This window comes from Engystomops pustulosus, chromosome 3 (assembly GCF_040894005.1).
Source record: "Engystomops pustulosus chromosome 3, aEngPut4.maternal, whole genome shotgun sequence".
Taxonomy (NCBI): domain Eukaryota; kingdom Metazoa; phylum Chordata; class Amphibia; order Anura; family Leptodactylidae; genus Engystomops; species Engystomops pustulosus.
The window spans coordinates 44,566,603-44,586,495 of record NC_092413.1 but is presented as its reverse complement, the minus strand read 5'-3'; the positions used below and the strand labels follow the sequence as shown (position 1 = coordinate 44,586,495).

General features: G+C 40.1%; 1 protein-coding gene across 6 annotated transcripts in view; it reads right to left on the bottom strand.

The window, feature by feature from the left end:
- Window positions 1–313: 313 nt before the first annotated feature.
- The window catches only part of RALGAPA2 (Ral GTPase activating protein catalytic subunit alpha 2), a 188,562-nt gene continuing 168,982 nt past the window's right edge, over window positions 314–19,893 (bottom strand). For 4 of the 6 annotated variants that reach the window (XM_072140620.1, XM_072140621.1, XM_072140622.1 and 1 more), the window contains one exon: window positions 314–3,662. In XM_072140620.1, the coding sequence (XP_071996721.1) occupies window positions 3,511–3,662 (152 nt within the window). In that variant the 3' untranslated portion in view covers window positions 314–3,510. Of the gene's footprint in view, window positions 3,663–8,520; window positions 12,137–14,182; window positions 14,214–19,893 lie in introns of those variants that run through there. The other 2 variants (XM_072140623.1, XM_072140624.1) reach the window with 2 other exon arrangements.

Below are 19,893 nucleotides of genomic sequence, written 5' to 3'. Positions count from 1 at the left end.
CTTAAAAACTGATAGCAATATACATCCAGGAGTAGCCCCTTGCCTCCTTATTCTGAATATAAATGGCAGACTACATTGTGGTTACTATTGCTTTGTGTTATCAAGGTCCCGAGTCCAAATACGACAAGGTCATAGCATTTGTGTGGAGTACCCACTATATGTTATTTGGTGTCCTATAAAACTGACCACCATGATTCTGGTGATGATACATTAGTCTTTAAGCATCAATAAGGGCACATACTGATGTGAGTTATTATCTTTGTACAACACTGTGGAATATGTTGGTATTATAATAAAAAAAAAACAAAAAAACTGCTTTTAAATACTTTTAATTAAATTCAATTGAAATTAGGAAAAAAAACACAAATAATTTCAAGAAATATTTAAAAAGAATGAATGATATGTCAGCAGTAAATTTGGGTTTCTTTTCAAGCATTCATTTTGTTTTACAAATATTACGATTAATGCACCAAAAAAAGGGAAAATTGAAAGGACCCGCATTTCTTATAGCACACCCTCAATATAAAGAACATGATTTATAATATACATTTATATTTCTATATACAACATCTAATAAATTCCAAGAAAATAGAACATCCAGAACTGACTGTTCACACTGAAAACCTCCCCGGCCAGCAAGAGAAAGGCCTGTGAGAAGGTGGCCCCACACGTAGAGCAAGGCCACAAACCCCGAATATCAACTTCACGCACACAACCCACAAGAACACATAGAACCCTGTTCAATTCCCGTTGTCTAATATCAAGACAAAATATTTTAAAGGAAAGAAATAGAATCTTTCTGGTCACATACACTTCTTCTTTTACATTTCGCTTTACATGGAGTAAAGACTGGGTGGTATGGACTGAATAGAGGATGACTGACAGCTTCTAAAACAGACTTAATGGTGATAGGCAAGATGAATGCGATGCTGAATTCTGCACTGACTCATATTTACTGGCATCACCTTTGTAATTCCAGAGGAACTGACAGCCAAAGTGCTCAAATCCTCTCCTTCACATCACCCTGAGTGCTGCGTGCGTCTCACCGAGATGAAGAGCGTCTTACAGTCCTTACAGAACCTAGTGTGAAGCCTTCGCTGCTCTGTGCAGGCGAAGAACCCAAATTACGCTTGTTCTCCTACTGTAGATGGAAAGTGCTTTTTACCCTTGTAAACCTACAGAATCTTCACTTTATCCTGGCCATGTACACCAACAATGCCTGCTAAGACTTAACTCACAGACAGAGGTATCCAGGACAAATTTTGTAGGCGGCCATTATGCTTAATATTGTTCAGGATGTGACCATTCCAGTCACTAAAAATGGTGGACTTTCTGCCGACTTCCCCCGATAAACAATGCAACAAGTAGTAAAGGCGTTTATATATCTGCTGGCCTGTTTATACCAAGAACGCTTGTTCACCCATCCATGCGCCCATCTGAGGGGGTTTGGACCAGCATGTTCTAGCCAAAACTACTTCTCCCAGACTCCTCATAGACTTTAATTTACGAGGATCCGTGAAAAACGGATGCCAGACTGAAGCAAATTGAGTATGAAAAACTGATGTTAACGTTGGTGTACACGTAGCCTTAGACAATCACTTTAATAATTTTGGTAATCTTATGAACCTGAAAATAAATATGTTATCTACAGAGTGAAATCTGTGATCTCGACTCTTCCCGTTTAGTGTTATGCTGTAGACTTGCCATAGACCCATATCTATTCCTGGCCAGATCGGAGTTCATATTTACTCTTATTAGGCGAAACGTCTATTAGAAATTAGCAAAAATTGTGTTTTTACTGAAGTTGTTGTCACCAACATCTGTTGGCTTGGCTAAAGTTGTGCTATGTCTTTGCCCCCCACTTATCCTGGTTAGTGCCAGCGCCCTTCTTTACTAGGTGCCACACAACAACACAAACACAAGGCCATCTCCAATATGTAAATGAGACAATTACTGGTAATTTGCAGTTGACCTGCTGGAGATGAGCAGGAGACGGTGGCTGTGTCAGAGGAGGTGTCTGCGAGGCATGGATATAACAGTAGCAGACTCGCTCACTGTGAAGACATCTGTTGATTTAGCCTCGGGAGATTCACACTGCTTAATGCTTTGCCATTTCTGTCTGGAAGTGGAAATAAAGCTTCTGCTCTTCACCTAAAGTCCAACATTTCAGTGTCATCAACAGTCCCTATTTACATCAAACTAATTGGTACAAACCTGAAAAATAAATCATTTAAATTAGTGCAAAAATCCCATAGACACACATAAAACACACAAGTGCCCGACTATGCATCCAGCTGCATCGATAGACATCTCTACTTCATATGACTAATGTAACTGAACGTAAATGAATCACATCCAACAACGTCCTAAGCATCTAATCCAGAAGACCAAATTTGTAGAAGGTCACACACAAAAAAAAAGGAAGCGGTATCCGTTACACAGATGGGAAAACAACGTACAAGGCCACGACGACGATACGCGCAATTAAACATGAACATTTAAAACAAAATCCGTGTTTAGCAAGAAGGTAAAGGAACACGATTTTTCTTCATTTTAGGGGAGGATTTGGGTCTCAAATAAAACAATTAAAACAGAATTGCATAAATATGTGCGGAAACCATGCAAAATAACAAGAGAACAGTGAAAAAAAAGCAAAAAAAAGCATTTCGGAGATCTCCTATAGTAGATGCCACTGAAGATTCTGGTAGTGCACTTAAAGGAGAGGTCTATCTTCAAAGCATCTCCAGGACATGCCATTCATGGTGGTCTTAATCTTGAACTGGATCTATCGTGGTTGTCAGAAGTTGAGTTTCTGAGCTTACCAGACCCCACCGATGTCACAAGATGCTTTTCAGGTGGATTTCTCCATTAAAATTCCTACATTCCGGCATTTTTTATTCTGCCAAGCTAGATAACTCTGGGCCTAGATGTATGCAGATTAAAAATATAATTTTTTTTCCTTCTTTTATATACACCATTGGAAAATTCACATTTTTAAGGCCCTGTTCCCACAGAACCCAGGTTATGAGTAGTTTTAATATCCGTGGCTTCTCAAGACATTGTTTAGTGTGCGCTGTGTTCCACTACCCAGCAGTGAAAGTGTTACACAGACAGCCGTAACGACGCGAGGCAATTACATCCTTAATACCTAAAGTGCCTACAAGAAGAGTTGTTGTGCTTCCTGCTGGCGGCTGCTCTGGTCCCTTGTCCTTTGGTGCAGTTGCATCATTGCGCTTTGTCAGACAATCCTCTTGCCATCATCAACGTTACAACCGTAGTTGCATCATCCCTCGGTGTCTTAATGGATGGGTTACTAACAACCTGCCCAGGGGGGTCCTGCCCCGTTAGACACACATTACAACATTGCACAGCTCGTCCTTGTTAAAAAGTTATAGTCACAGGTTCAAAGGTATATATTTATAGATTTTTTTCTCTTTTTTTTTTTTTTAGAATTTTTAGAATAAAAACAGCTCTTTACTAGAGTTCAGTATAAAAAAAAAAAAAAGTGCTTCAATTGGAAGATTTGCTGACAGCACTAGCGGAGCGGCGAAGCTTTCCCGAAACTTTTGTTTTGGTGGCGCGGGTTAGTGTTGGAGAGGTGGGCTCTGGTGGTTCTGGTCCCGTGCTCACCGACAGATCAGAACTGGTACTTGAAGGGAGACCTAAAAAGAAAACATGAAACAGTAAGAGAATATTTATACAGCAGTGAGTAGATTTCCATTAGAAGGACAAGCAGGTCCCAACAGAAAATGTCCAATTCCAACAGGTTTACACAAACGCCGGTAATCTGATAGCATTTCTTCAGGATGACTGATGTTATTCAGTGCTGGATCTTCGCTGCTTTACATTCTTTCAGACACACTATGTAAAATTATCTCAAATTTCCAAAAAAACGGTGACTTTTTTCAGGCAATGTGCCTGCAGATATGTGCTCAGTGGCAGATGTTTAGAGCCTGCAGTCAGAACTGAGTTACTAAGCTAGCATTCCTTCAACATATGGAAGCAAAGGAAAATGGTTGGGGGATTGGGGGGTTAGAGGGTTCATTAAGCATGACCAAGCAACAAACCATGAGAACAACCCCTTTATAACAAATTTACAACCAAGCTAATGAGATATTTCAGATCATGGCTCAGGGCTCTTTCAGATGACCATGATCAGTCCATGCACGGACCTACAGGATTTCACAGGCCGATCACAGTGCACAGGATGGGACTGACTATGATACAAAGACTCCTTTCTTTCTTGAAGAACATCAGTACATGATGGCATGCGGTGAAGCAGGGACTCCTAACATCAGATATCACTATGATGCACACGTATGAGTCCCATCCTTGGCACTGCGGGTCTTTGAAACCTGGCCACAGCAGATCCGTCACTCATGGACCAACCACAGCCGTCTGCTTAGGCCCATAGAAAGGGAAGTTTGTTATTTGTTGCTCTACACTTATTTTTTGTTATACTTATTTTCATACAATACACAACACCCAATAAACATAATGACCTTCTAATGTCACCAAGAAGTGGAAGAGGCCACCTTAATAAATAGGATATGCAGTTATAGGATTTACGAGAGGTCTACGGCATCACTTACTGAGTGATCAACAACCGGCTGGTGTCTACATTTGAGAGTGCGTTAAAGGAAACTTACCCTTAAAGTCAAGCATAATAAACCAGGGGCACTTACTCGTAGATCTTGTGGTAAAATTCTTATATTTGTTATCCATGGTCAAAATTATGTTAATGAAGGGTTTCATAGGCTGTTACAAAGAGCAGAACGTGTCTCACCCAACCGCCTGCTCCCGCCCTCCATCTCCATGTGTAATCTAGCAGCAGCAGGAAGTGCAGGGGGAAACCTGCTCTGCTCTTTGTAACAGCCAGTGAAGCTGCAGCACAGGGAGGCTCTTAAAGCACCCTCTAGAGCTTCATGCTCATTAGCTTCATTTTAAAAGATGATTTTAGAAGGAAAGAGGTCATGGATAACAAATATAAGAAGATTACCACAGACACAGTGCCCAGATCTATGAGTAAGTGTCCCGATTTATCAAGATAGATGATGGTAAATTCCTTCAATAAATGCAGTACAATTTTTTGGGCATTAAAAATGACATCACTTTTTCTATGGGTTATATTTTGCACTGGACATGACTTCATTGCAGATGACAAAGCATAATCACACTAGATTGGTGAAGCTTCTAGAACTGTTAAGAGAAGAGAGCAGCAACATTGGGCAGGAATAAGGGCAGTCTATCTATTTATCATGTTATCACATTGGATGAGCAGGATTCAGCTTTTTTTTACCTTCCATTGGGTACTCAAAGTATAAAACAAAACCAGTAAGAAGATGATCCTGCAAAACCCAGACTGAGGCACTGGTTACGTGAGCTCACACTCTGATATTTTACACATTAAATTACTACACAATTATTCCCTGAAGAGGAAGATGACTGAAGGTCATGACAAAATAGCTTGTCTGAATGGGAGCAGATGAGGTAGCAGCTATTAACCATCACAGAAAATGAATAAAATTAAAGCCTGTGTGTAAGAAATCCTTCCCAGTACAATTAGAGCCATGCACCGAGGAATTCAGAGATGTCTGTTGCAATCGAGGACTGTTGTTGCTTGCAGTTGGCGCACGGTCTCCCCGGGCAGTACGGTAAGAGGGAATTTAATTTCATCACTTACTCTCTTTATGCATCATCTTTAAATCATGAGATATCGCCACAAACAATTGCACATGCAAAAATCTCCCTACTAAACCCTTCCAGCACAATGGAAGGAAGCGATAATGAAGTGGATGCCAGTGAAAACGCTGCACTGGAGAATACTAAAGAGATGCACAAATCCAAAACTGCTCCAATCCCCGAAATGCGCTGTGTAATGACCTTATTAATAATATAGGAGACGTAGATGTGGAGCAGCGCTGTGAGTTATGGATGGTTTAACAAGGTTGGTTTCTGAGACAGCTATTCCTCGCCACTCCCCTACGTACGTACATACTCGGCTCTGCACTACTACCAGACTCCTGTAGAAGAGGCTTAACTCACATGACAACAAAGGATCAGAGAAGATGGAATCCAAAATGTCTTTTTCCAAATACCTGCTGCTGTGGTAGAGCTAGGAGGACCCCATATGCATTAGATGTGGGTGGCCCAGTATGGTCACCTATGAAAGTACTCAACTTTTTTAAAATGTCAAATAAGATATGTCCAACCATGCTATTACAGAGCGTCAGCACTATCAATGTGTATACAAAGGCTCCTGGGAATCTCACAATGTCTGCTAGCAGACGTGATTGTAAAAGCACAAGTACTAGAGCCCTGGAGACCCAAGCCCGGCCTTTCTATGCGACAGTAACATAACCTTATGGAAAACTGGAAATCACATTTACAGTGACATCACTGTGTGTATTCTCCCTGTAGTGTGACATCACTGTGTGTATTCTCCCTGTAGTGTGACATCACTGTGTGTATTCTCCCTGTACTGTGGCATCACTGTGTGTATTCTCCCTGTAGTGTGACATCACTGTGTGTATTATCCTTGTACTGTGACATCATAATGTGTATTCTCCCTGTACTGTGACATCATAATGTGTATTATCCCTGTACTGTGACATCGCTGTGTGTATTATCCCTGTACTGTGACATCGCTGTGTGTATCTCCCTGTACTGTGACATCGCTGTGTGTATTCTCCCTGTACTGTGACATCGCTGTGTGTATTCTCCCTGTACTGTGACATCGCTGTGTGTATTCTCCCTGTAGTGTGACATCACTGTGTGTATTCTCCCTGTAGTGTGACATCACTGTGTGTATTCTCCCTGTAGTGTGACATCACTGTGTGTATTCTCCCTGTAGTGTGACATCACTGTGTGTATTCTCCCTGTAGTGTGACATCACTGTGTGTATTCTCCCTGTAGTGTGACATCACTGTGTGTATTCTCCCTGTAGTGTGACATCACTGTGTGTATTCTCCCTGTAGTGTGACATCACTGTGTGTATTCTCCCTGTAGTGTGACATCACTGTGTGTATTCTCCCTGTAGTGTGACATCACTGTGTGTATTCTCCCTGTAGTGTGACATCACTGTGTGTATTCTCCCTGTAGTGTGACATCACTGTGTGTATTCTCCCTGTAGTGTGACATCACTGTGTGTATTCTCCCTGTAGTGTGACATCACTGTGTGTATTCTCCCTGTAGTGTGACATCACTGTGTGTATTCTCCCTGTAGTGTGACATCACTGTGTGTATTCTCCCTGTAGTGTGACATCACTGTGTGTATTCTCCCTGTAGTGTGACATCACTGTGTGTATTCTCCCTGTAGTGTGACATCACTGTGTGTATTCTCCCTGTAGTGTGACATCACTGTGTGTATTCTCCCTGTACTGTGGCATCACTGTGTGTATTCTCCCTGTAGTGTGACATCACTGTGTGTATTATCCTTGTACTGTGACATCATAATGTGTATTCTCCCTGTACTGTGACATCGCTGTGTGTATTATCCCTGTACTGTGACATCGCTGTGTGTATCTCCCTGTACTGTGACATCGCTGTGTGTATTCTCCCTGTACTGTGACATCGCTGTGTGTATTCTCCCTGTACTGTGACATCGCTGTGTGTATTCTCCCTGTAGTGTGACATCACTGTGTGTATTCTCCCTGTAGTGTGACATCACTGTGTGTATTCTCCCTGTAGTGTGACATCACTGTGTGTATTCTCCCTGTAGTGTGACATCACTGTGTGTATTCTCCCTGTAGTGTGACATCACTGTGTGTATTCTCCCTGTAGTGTGACATCACTGTGTGTATTCTCCCTGTAGTGTGACATCACTGTGTGTATTCTCCCTGTAGTGTGACATCACTGTGTGTATTCTCCCTGTAGTGTGACATCACTGTGTGTATTCTCCCTGTAGTGTGACATCACTGTGTGTATTCTCCCTGTAGTGTGACATCACTGTGTGTATTCTCCCTGTAGTGTGACATCACTGTGTGTATTCTCCCTGTAGTGTGACATCACTGTGTGTATTCTCCCTGTAGTGTGACATCACTGTGTGTATTCTCCCTGTAGTGTGACATCACTGTGTGTATTCTCCCTGTAGTGTGACATCACTGTGTGTATTCTCCCTGTAGTGTGACATCACTGTGTGTATTCTCCCTGTAGTGTGACATCACTGTGTGTATTCTCCCTGTAGTGTGACATCACTGTGTGTATTCTCCCTGTAGTGTGACATCACTGTGTGTATTCTCCCTGTAGTGTGACATCACTGTGTGTATTCTCCCTGTAGTGTGACATCACTGTGTGTATTCTCCCTGTAGTGTGACATCACTGTGTGTATTCTCCCTGTAGTGTGACATCACTGTGTGTATTCTCCCTGTAGTGTGACATCACTGTGTGTATTCTCCCTGTAGTGTGACATCACTGTGTGTATTCTCCCTGTAGTGTGACATCACTGTGTGTATTCTCCCTGTAGTGTGACATCACTGTGTGTATTCTCCCTGTAGTGTGACATCACTGTGTGTATTCTCCCTGTAGTGTGACATCACTGTGTGTATTCTCCCTGTAGTGTGACATCACTGTGTGTATTCTTACTGCATTGTGACATCACTGTATGTATGATCTCTACACTATGACATCATTGCATATTCCCCCTGTACTGTGACATCACTGTGCATGTTATCTCTATACTGTGCCATCACTGAGCATATTATCTCTGTACTATATCATCATTATGTGCATTATCCCTGTACTGTGATATTACTGTGAGTATTATCATCATCTCTGTACTATGACTGGTATTGATGTGAATAGTAGAGTTTGAGTAGAGATGAGATTTCTTACTGGATTTTTTTTTTTTAAAACAGATATCCATTAACTTATTTGAACACAAACACTTTTTAACATGCTCATTCTCTATGTAACGCAAGGACCTGATGGGTTTATGGTCCTAATGCATATTCCAAGTTACTTTCTTTTTTTCTGTATTGATGTTAGATCATACATAGCCCTACTCTATGTATTACCAGATTATTACGGTAAATACCAGAATACAAATGTTGTCTTACAAATTCCAAACCAATATGGAAAAGTAAAGGTCATTACCTGCCACCCTCATTCACACTGTGAGGCCAAAGCATTATATGCTCTACACAGCAAAGTATTTATAGAGTCCCTATTCAAGCGACTCCCTTCCTTCTGTTCACCACTAAGAAAGGTCAGCAGATCATTGTGAGGGGATTTAGTTGGCTGCAATTATACCATTATTCCAAAGAATACGTCTTTGCAATCCAAAATTTGACTCGCCTCTGGATAGTCATCTGTTTCTGAGGATGCTGTTCTGTAGCTACCAATATCTATACTGTTGTCACCAGCTCCAACTATGCTGAACACTCGAAGAGAGTAAGAAAAATTCAGGAAAATCTACATATTTATATATTAAAAAAAAATAATTTGGAAAGTGAAAGCTTTAGAAGGGTTGGAATAGAAGAGCAAATAAAAGATGTAATCATTTAAAAAGAGGGTTATTGTGGATTATAGGGAACTTGGTTTCAGAAATTGAAGCAAAAAACTATTACCAGTGAGTTGTAAAGCAGATTAACACCTTCCAGAACAGGTTTCTTTCATGGTCCAGCGTGGAAGCATCTTATAGAAAATCAACGCATTAATCAACTTTAAAGTGAGATGTAAATTGTATGTATAAGGTCATGGAGGCAGAGAATCTAGAACAGAAGTCAAGCTCTCTTAACTCTAGAACACCCCTCTGTTGCGATCGGTGTAATTTACGAGCCAGCTCTCCTGAAGTCTGGTGATGTCCCTAGATAGAGGGATGTCAACTACAGTAAAGTGAGCATTATTAGGTGAAGAGAGCGTGACTACAGTGATAAACCATCCGCCTCCATGACTCTATACAACCAATTTACATCTCACTTCACAGTAGATTTTCCAGATGATGCTACAAACACTGAAGGTGTTCATCTGTTGGAAAACATACTGGAAGTGTTGAACAGGTATATTTCTGCTGACAGGTTCCCTTTAACACTCATTCCCACAGTATAGGTCTCTATAGGCATTCATTTGCTGTGGCATTGACATAACCACATATCCATGTGACCACTGTGCATGTACAAATGATACCACCATTTAAAGGGAGTCTTAACACCTTGACTGTGGTAATCATCTTATATTTGTTATCCATGACCACCTTTCTTCTAAAATCAACTCAGTTATGCTAATGAGTCTGAAGGGCTCTTATGGGTCATATCAGATCTCCTCTGTCCTCCAACTTCACAGGCGGTTACAGTCTTACCACCCCTTTGTTCCTTCAGCACTTCACCCCTCACACAGAACTGGGAGGGGAAGTGCTCCTTGCACACTGTAACACCCTGTGAAGCTACAGAATGGAGGGACTCTAGTAACACTGTCTAAAGCCATTCTGGCTAATTAGCATAATTCTAAACGTTTATTTTAGAAGAAAGGAGACCATGGATAACAAATATAAGATTGCCACAGTCATAGTGCCTGGATCTATGAGTAAGTGACCCTTAAACATTATGCTTAATTTTGATAGTAGATTTCTATAACAGCTTTCCAGGCTGATAGTTTCTATTTCCAAGAGATTGGTATAATTTTAAAGAAAATTCTGCTTCTATCTTAAGACAAATGCCCTTCTTAGTGCACCAGGGACAGGACCGTACTTGCTGATGCACCTGTTTTCGTCTTTCTATGCTTTCCAAAACTAAATCAGCAGAACCAATTAGAACAAGGATTGGTATATTTTGAGAAAGAAGGTGTAGAAAGAGGAAATCGGGGTCAGCAACAGACATGTCCAATTCTCTGGTGCGCTGAAAATCTAATTTGCATAAAGATAAAACAAATAATTTTCTTCAAAATTGAGAGATCACTGGGAAACAGAGAAGCTAAAGTATGTCTGTAAATATTATTGAGAGCCCGACAAAATATCTTATTTTCTTGTGAATGAGTGGGGATGTGGCAGAGCCCGTATTAACCCTTTCAACATAAAATATTGTCAATCAGTCATTAAGGCATATATGAAGAGAGCTCATGGGTCATCTATATTTTACAGAACACACCTGCCACTAACTGCTGCCACCGATTGTGGCAATTGACCTGTTAGGTTCCATTGTGGAGTTTAATTGTGGCGCCTATACCGTTTGTGTTTGGATTTTTTAAATTATAACATTTTTCATGTTAATTGATATTTTAGCTTCTGGTCACAGCATATCCTTTTACATTAAAAACTGCCTGCTGTGATAAAATAAAGAAGAGCCATTAAATTTACTTATGGAAAAATGAAAAAAAAAAAATTACTGTGACTAATTCTGGGTTAAAAACAATTATAAAAATATACCCAATTGCTGCATGAGTACTGTACTATATTGTACAATGAGTAATTTCTAATATGATTACAAGGAAATAGGGAGAAGATTAGATACAAGAAAAGAAAGAGGAGAAGGGGAAGACCGAAATCTAATTCACTCATATTTAAAGAAAACTGCTCTGTGAAAAAATGCAGATGCTTGTTAGTCTGGGGTTAGGAATGAAAATTCTTTATCCTTTTTTTGTTCCCTCGGGGCAGGGAGATAGGGGGAGGGAGCGGCTTTTTGTATCATATGCTCCTGCAGCTAAACAGAATGGCAGATGGTCAAATTAATACAAATTCAGCCAATTGGGCAAGCCGAAGCAGTATTCACACAAGCTCTTCAACAATACTGCGCCTGTGTATACGAAGAAAAGTCCAAACAGGCCGGATTGTGTAAAGGCAGGCCACACCTAGGTGCGTACAAGCACTCACAACATTCCATTAGCCCGAAAACTTTGCACATTCCATCAGTCAAAACTTTCTTCTGGCAAATCCTTAACTATGCAATCAACCTTGAAGCTTCTCCTGAAGCATCGTGATTGATAGAGAGACAGCAGCTGCACAACGAGCAAGTAATAACCACAGAAGATAAAGCCTTTCATACAAATATTGTAATTCCACTTGCAAGCTGCCTGGCACGAACTCTAATTACTTGGCCTTTTTCTTGTAATGAAACTTTGAAGGTCTGTTTCCACACCAAGCTGTAAACCAATTAACCCGCTTTATCCCAGACAGGGCAGTTCTAACAGAGACTGTAAGGAGGCACTAAAAGAAATATTAATCATTAGTGCAAAGCAAATCCAATAAGACATTTAAAAGGCAATAAAAAGAAATCTCAGAAATCAAATAAAACTATACAATTGCTGAATCCAAGATTACAAATCATATAAGCGATATGGATTAACAATTCGTTCATATCCCTAAAAAAGTGGCATACATTTTGCATTTAAAGTAATCAAAGCTTTAAAACTTAGGAAGAATTTAGATTTTTATTTCAGCCATGCTAAATCAACCAGAACAGAGTGTTAGTGATCCCAAGGTAAATTTAGAAATCATATATGATATAGGCTTTAAACCAAAAATATCTGATTAAAAAAAAAAGATCTTATATGACAGAAAAAATAACAGTGAAATAAACACCAAATTGAAAACAGGAGTGAACAACAAGTGAGGGTGTGTAAGTGCAAATCCCTGAAAAGCCAGTGGTCGCAAAATCCTTTACTACAAGATTTAGTTTTAACTGAATATTTTAGATTTTTAATTTTAGTCCTACAAAAGAGGCCTAGGAGAAATATCCCGTTTAAAAAAAAAAAAAAAAAAAGGACAAATACACAGATTAAAAGAAAACAAAAAAAACCCTAATTTTTATTTTTTTTGGAGAAAAAAAACTAATCGTAATGGACCCCAAAACAACTTTTTGGCAAAAATCTAGCTGTGTTTTTCCTAAAAGCATGTAAGAAACTACCTTTAGGGTAAAATATTGATGATGAAGGCTTTGAAGCCCTGATCACACACTATACTACACCCGATCAAAGTTATGAAGGGCTTTTCAATAAAGACGACCGCTTCTTATCCACATGGGGCAAAGTGTGATTGTTCACTGGTTTGGGAGATGGCCTGTAGATGAGACTTACGATATATCTACAGCCTTCTACTAATTTCCATAGCTGCTACTAATATGAATAAGGGATAATAATATATCTAGAATGAATAATAAAAATACCGAAAATTATTATAGAGTATAATAAGACTGCGTCACTTCATCTTTAGCCAAAAAATAGTCTTGGAAGGCTGGTAACACCCTTATAATTTCTAGTGAATTTTATGCATCACTCCTCATAAGAAGGGGAGATTTAGTATGCACTTTTGTTTCTTAGCATTCCGAGGAATAATTTAGCGTCCACCCCCCCCCCCTCCCTTGAGGTTACAGCTTTAGTTCTGATCATTATGCCTTAGCCCAGGCTTCCTCTGCGTCCTTCATTATACACAACAAGTATGCTGTCACTATCTTTCAGCCCTACTGCTGAATTGTAAATTGCCCAGACAAACAAGCAGAGCCAACGAGCCTGCAAAGGTCACACCTGGCGTGTGGCCAGCCTGCTCCCTGCTCCGTACACTATTCCCTCCAATCTCTAGGTTCATAGCACTCAATGATTCCTCTTCTTTTGTCTGCCTTTCCTCTCCCAGCTGTTCCATTCAGAAGCCCAATCTGCCCTCCCCCAGGAAAGAAAAAAAAGCGGAAAAAAAAGAAAGGTACTTATTAAGTTTAGCTAACTCAAAGGGCTATAGTAGCACAGCACGTGCCGATTCTTATCTGTGTATCTCCAGATCCTATTCTATGCTTCTTAAGCTTACAGAGGCAACGAGAGAGAGGCAAAAGAAAAAGTAAATGGATTTTAACTCCCATTGGCGCCCCTGCAGCAATTCAAACAAAAGTGCAAAGCAACAAAGACATGTTCCAGTATGGCAGGTGCTGGTGTCAGATTCCGCCCCAAGCAAACAGAAGCAGGAGAAAAGGAAAAAGAATGTGCCTTTCCGTTGAAGCTCAGACATGCAGGGGCAGGGGGAATTACTAATGGTGCAGAGTTATTGTCAGTGCCACTACAGTCAGGTGTTCATTCCCAATAACACTTGTTTCAGAGAAGCTTCTCTGGGAATTTGTTTTTCTTTTTGATTGAAAGGGATTTTTTTTGTCTTTTGCTCCCCGCCTATTACAAGCCACATAATAAGAGCAGATTAGTAAAAAGAGAAAAGCCACAGTGAAACAAGCCAAGGGTTACCGGTGCAGCCTCCTATTTGTACAAGTCTTACCTTATTCATAACCGTTAAGACACTTTCTAATCTAAAAGAAAGGAAAAGAATAGAGAGAAAAACAACAACAAGGCGTAAGTACAACACATCAGCTGCATCGGTGCTCGAGCCATAAGCCCTTATATGCCGCTTTGTAAGGCGGACACATTGTAGGGTAGATACAAGTGCGGGTAACACACAATGGGACGGAGGCTGTAGGATTAAATAGTGAAGGCATCAGGTCACTGGCTTTTTATTTGCTGAGTCCCAGGCATCATGTTGTCAGAAATATGTCACAAGTTTCTTCTAATGAGGAGTACAGCTCAATATATGACATCTAACAGAGGTAAATTCACCAGTCACTAGTTGACTGTGGAGTCTTACAACACAGGACAAAGAATCGCTCATGTTTATTGATCACCTGGTGTAAAAAGATGAGTTACAAATTTCCTGATCATCAATGATTGCAACTTATAAACCATCATCTGGTGTAAACATCATCTGCCTACAATAATGGAAATGGAACAATCACGGGGTAAATGCAGCATGTAAATATAATCAGGTGAAGGCTGATCGACTTGTAACATAGATGATCAGACTGTGATACAGAGGACTGATCTACCTTTCAATTGCCAAAGAAGGGCATCTAGATGCTTCTCTAAATGCCGATTTGGGAAAGTTCACACCAATGTTTATGGTGCCCACCACTATCTTACCGTTATTTATACAGGAAGTCCACCGGGTTTACGTACAAGATTTGTTCTTAAGTTGAATTTTTAGGCAAGTCAGAACTGTATATTTTATAACTATAGCCCCAATTTTTTTGTCCCTGTGATAATTCGATTTTCAAGGATTATCAATCAAACTTCATTACAGACAACTTACAGGTGATCATTGTAACCGGGGACTACAGTAAAGCATCCAGAAAGCTTCACCAGAGGTCACAGTGGTCAGAGAGGTCCATCTGTAACTAGAAATTGTCTACAGGTCCTTAAGTAAGGGACCACCTGTAATGGTAAAAATACCGCGGGGCTGCAGCGCTATTTTTGTTATCAATATCGGATGCGTAACAGAAGGTAAACTTACAGTCCATCATGGAATAGAATAATGAACATAACTAGCTCTGGGGTAAACTTAGTCTTATCCTGGAAAGTGTTCAAATTGTTTAAAATCGGACATTGTTGAACAGTTTGTCTGCAAAAAAAGCCCACAAAATTTAGAGGAACAAATATGGTGTGGATCTAAATGGCATTTTGGGGCACACGGATGCACTAGATGCAATAGTCTTAAATAGGTCAGTGCTCACACGTGTTATTATTGTATTGTTATTATTATAACGGACCACGCAACCGTTTTGTTAAAACGTAGAGCATGTCTGTTTTTCACAGAACAATCATAAAATAAGAATTCATGAGGAAGCAAGTCATGCATTAATGGACTTTTCTTTAAATGTTCGTGTGCAGGTACCCAAACACTGCAACCCATAGACACTTACCTGTTGCCATTTTAGTGTAGTTTAAGACTTTTGTAAACCTATTAACTGCAGAACTTACCTATCATGGGGTCTCTGATGGATCAGGTGGAATGTTGGACCCCCAGGGAATGACTATGCTTACGTACATAGACCTTCATTACATTATCATATAAGTGGTAAACAGGGCATTCGGCATTTCAGAACTACAACACATTATAAAGCCAGAAAAAAATTGGATGGAATTGGAGAGCCGGGGGTGGAGGGATGCATTGTTATTTACAGGAGATGGCTTCTGGCTGTTATTCTTTTTTTCATTAAGCATTATAGCACAGGAAAAAAAAGATCACTCCTTTCAAGTCAAAAGGATTAGTTTACATCCTAGAACGCAATACCATAATCCTTCATAATTACAAGTGAACCCACAGGGATGACCAATGTTCTGTACTAGTCACATTCTGCTGGGGATGTTTATTTCAGATTTCAAGTAGTCACACACTTATAAGCAGGAGAAAAAAAAGTGATAATGCACCAGATTTAATCCAGAGAAGAGAGGACATGTTGTATCATAACAACATCATGATTGTATAGAACAAATATAGACTGATAACTAGATACATTAAATGTAAAAAAGAACATAAACAGATTCATTTTAGCAGCTCTCCCCAAGTCTCAAACTGTGTGTGGATATTTACTGCAAGTAATTGGGGTACATTTACAAATAAAAATACACTTTATGTGACAAAATGTGTGTCTGGGAAGAGAAGGGGCTCATGATGAGATGCAAATATTGTACATAACATGAATGGTTGCAGTGATGGAGTGGAGGGGAATTTAACCAAAAGGTAATGTTAAATGGGTTGTCCGGGATTTCCAGAAATGTGTCCTATAATGAAATTCCTTAAAAAGGTTGGCTGCTTATACTAAACTTAAAGGGAACCTGTCATCTGAATAAACCACTACCAGTATATTGTCAAGAAGTTGAATAGCTTTTAGATAATGTTTCTTTCTTGACCCAGCTTGGTGGCATCATACAGAAAATCAACTTTGAAGTGAGTGTAAATTTGTTGTATAAAGTCAGGGAGGCGGAGAGAAAAACATTGAAGTCAAGTTCTCTCTGACTTTGAACATCTCCTCCCATGTGATTGACATCATGCACTGGACTTCAGGAGAGCTGATCAATGATGCCCCTGGATGCAAAACCATTAATTACAATGAAGGGGGCATTTTATAACAGGGAAAACTTGACTTCAGTGTTAAATTCTCCGTCTCCTCGTCTCCATAAAACCAATGTACATCTCACTTCAAAGTGGATGATGCCACCACACCAGACCATGAAAGAAACATCAACAAGCAGCTGCTAAGCTGCTTTTTAACATACTTGTAGTGGTTTATTAGGTCGATTTCTGATGACAGGTTCCCTTTAAGAGGGCAAATATAAGACCCAAACAGGATCACAAATAGTATACTAAGTTTGCTGGGAGCCTCTGTACAGCCAGACACAGGGCTTTCTGCGAGGTCTCAAGTCTTGTATACTTCTGGCTGTAGGAGGGGGCCATGAAGTCATTAATGTCTGCACACCCCTCCATCATAATCACTCCCATATCGGTGGATGGAGGGGCAGGCAATTTTTCCATTAATCTATATTAGAATGGGTAAACTTAGAGATCTGTGTGAATTTGAAAGTGGCATGGTGCTAGACTAGTCCACATCAATATTTCAAGAACTGTTAAGATGGTAGATGATTGTCCTCATGCAACAACGTACAGAGTATATGAGTGAAAGGGTAGGCTGTGTGACCTAAAAATGGAAAACATATTGGATCACTAAGCAGTTGAAAAACATCACCTGGTCAGATGAATCCATATTTCTGATGGGAAGGTCCGAATTCAATAAGCCCTGTCAGATATGCGTGCAGGTGGAAGAACAGTGTTTGCTGGCATAATTTCATGGTCACTGGTGGCCGACAACTAATGAATTACTGTGGTTCTGAAGTCCAGAAGAGGCCTGGTGGTTTACTAGTAGAAGGTCTTTAATAAGGTTGCGATTAAGTGTAAGTATAAGCAAAGCTATAAATCTAGATCAGGCTGACTATGGATGGAGGGGAAGATGCACCACCCATGTTCCCATAATGAGCTAGAACCTTTTTGCCTTCTCTTGTTTTTCCTGGTCAAGTAGGAAAATTAATTCAGATTGGCATTTTGAAAGCCAGTCTTAAAATCCACGCTCCTCATGCCGGATCTACTATAATGCCCCGGCCTCTTACTCTACCACTAAAAACTCTACCAGATCTAAGGTCTAATCAGGCGGGTTGGGCGTGCGGGTCAAATAAGCCAGAAAACTGGATGGGAGCGGCAAATTTATATGCCTTCTCTGCCAGAAAACAGGCAGGAGGCCACAATAACTCTCCCCCAACGTGTTGCTACTTATGGAACGTAAATGTTTAGGTCTTAATCCATAAGCGTTCTAAAAGACAATTCAACATCATCACGTGAATGCAGCCTACAGGTTCATGAGAAAGTGCATGTCTCGACACTGGCAGACCCTGGAATCCTTGAGAAGTTCAAGCAAGAATAATAAAACTGGAATAACATCCAGGAAAAACCTGAAGAAAATCAAATCAATTGATAGTTCACAGGAGAACCAGGACTCAAAAATACCTACATCTGGATAACTACAAAAACACAATGTCAACGTATTATACTAGCCAAATTCAGAGTATGGATATGAATCCAAATGAGCATTTTTGACTGGAAATGTGTGAATGTGATACATAAAGCAATGGAAGATGCCAGGGCAGGCTGTCTATGTATAAAGTTATATCTTATTACACAACAGTAACAATAACTACAAACTATACCGGAATGACAGTTGGTAGAACAAAATGCTTATGTCCCTGAGCAAATCATGGCTGGGATTCAGCATACCGATAGTACACTATTCAGAAAGCCCAGAACACAGTTTACTCAAGACAAAAAGTGTCCTGTTGTAGGAGGGCCAGGACCTCCTTTGATGGATGAGAAAAAAGAAGCAGCCTGAAAGGTTTGGGGAAGGGAATGTTTGGGGTGGACAAAGAGAAAAGGTGAGGAGGGGGAGAACAGATGTAGGCACAGAAGGGGAGAAGATATCTAGAAGGGAAAAGGACACAATAGGTCAGAAATGAATGAGGGCAAGAGGGAGGAGGTCTGGAAGGAGTAACAATAGAGCGAAGGGGAACTGACACTGAACAAGAGATCCACTGGGACTGGGGGTAGCAGAAGTCATATTGCTGACGGCTGGAGAGATGAGCAGATGAATTGTTTTACTACAACACATTCAATTCTTACTTGATTATGGAGAAAGCGCATTAGAAATATAGCAAGTTATTGTCAGTAGTATGTAAAAGTCACTGGCTACTGTATTACACTAGGTGTAGTATACACATATATATATATATATATACACACACACACACACACACACACACACACATATTATATATATATATATTCACAACTTTGCAAGTGTTTTTATTTTTATAGCTGGTCCCATACTATAAAGAAGCAAGTAATTACCACTATAAAATAAATGCATGGCCATGCTGGAAGTGAAAGAATGATGATATATAATTAATCTCCAGCATCCTCCCCTCCCTGCCCTCCGCTCCAGACGCCAGCCCACCCTCAAGCTATGACAGCTGTTAAGCAGGGCTCCTCTCCGCCCAGGACAGCACTGTAGATGCACAACTGCTGTTCTCTAAACGGTTAAGCCCTGGATAGTCATACATGTTGCAGATCAATTACCCGGCTATAGGGACTCCAAAGTTCTATTTCGGAGCTCAAACACAATGAAATAGTTGTTATCAATACATATGAATGTCTTCAATGACATATAGTTTATTGAATAAGACGTCTTTAATAGCTGCTTTTTTTTTTGGATAAGAGCTCTGTAATGAGTCTGTGTATAATAAGGGGGGGGGGGGTGTAGTGTACTAAAATGTGAAAAAACATCCAATCTTTACTGTTAAACTGTAACATGCAATTAATGACACAAGACATTGATATTCTTTGCCCTTCTTATCTCTATATCTTCTTATATCTATCGTCTCTAACTATAACTCACTATACAAATTTTTTCTTGAAAGGTTTTTGGATTTTACATCACATCTGCCTCTTAATGGCCATGTTTTTTTTAATGGATGGTACACAGATGCACTAAATGCAATACTTTTTAATCCCCTATTTGCACTTGCCCTGTGCAGAACGGACGTTTATAAATGTCA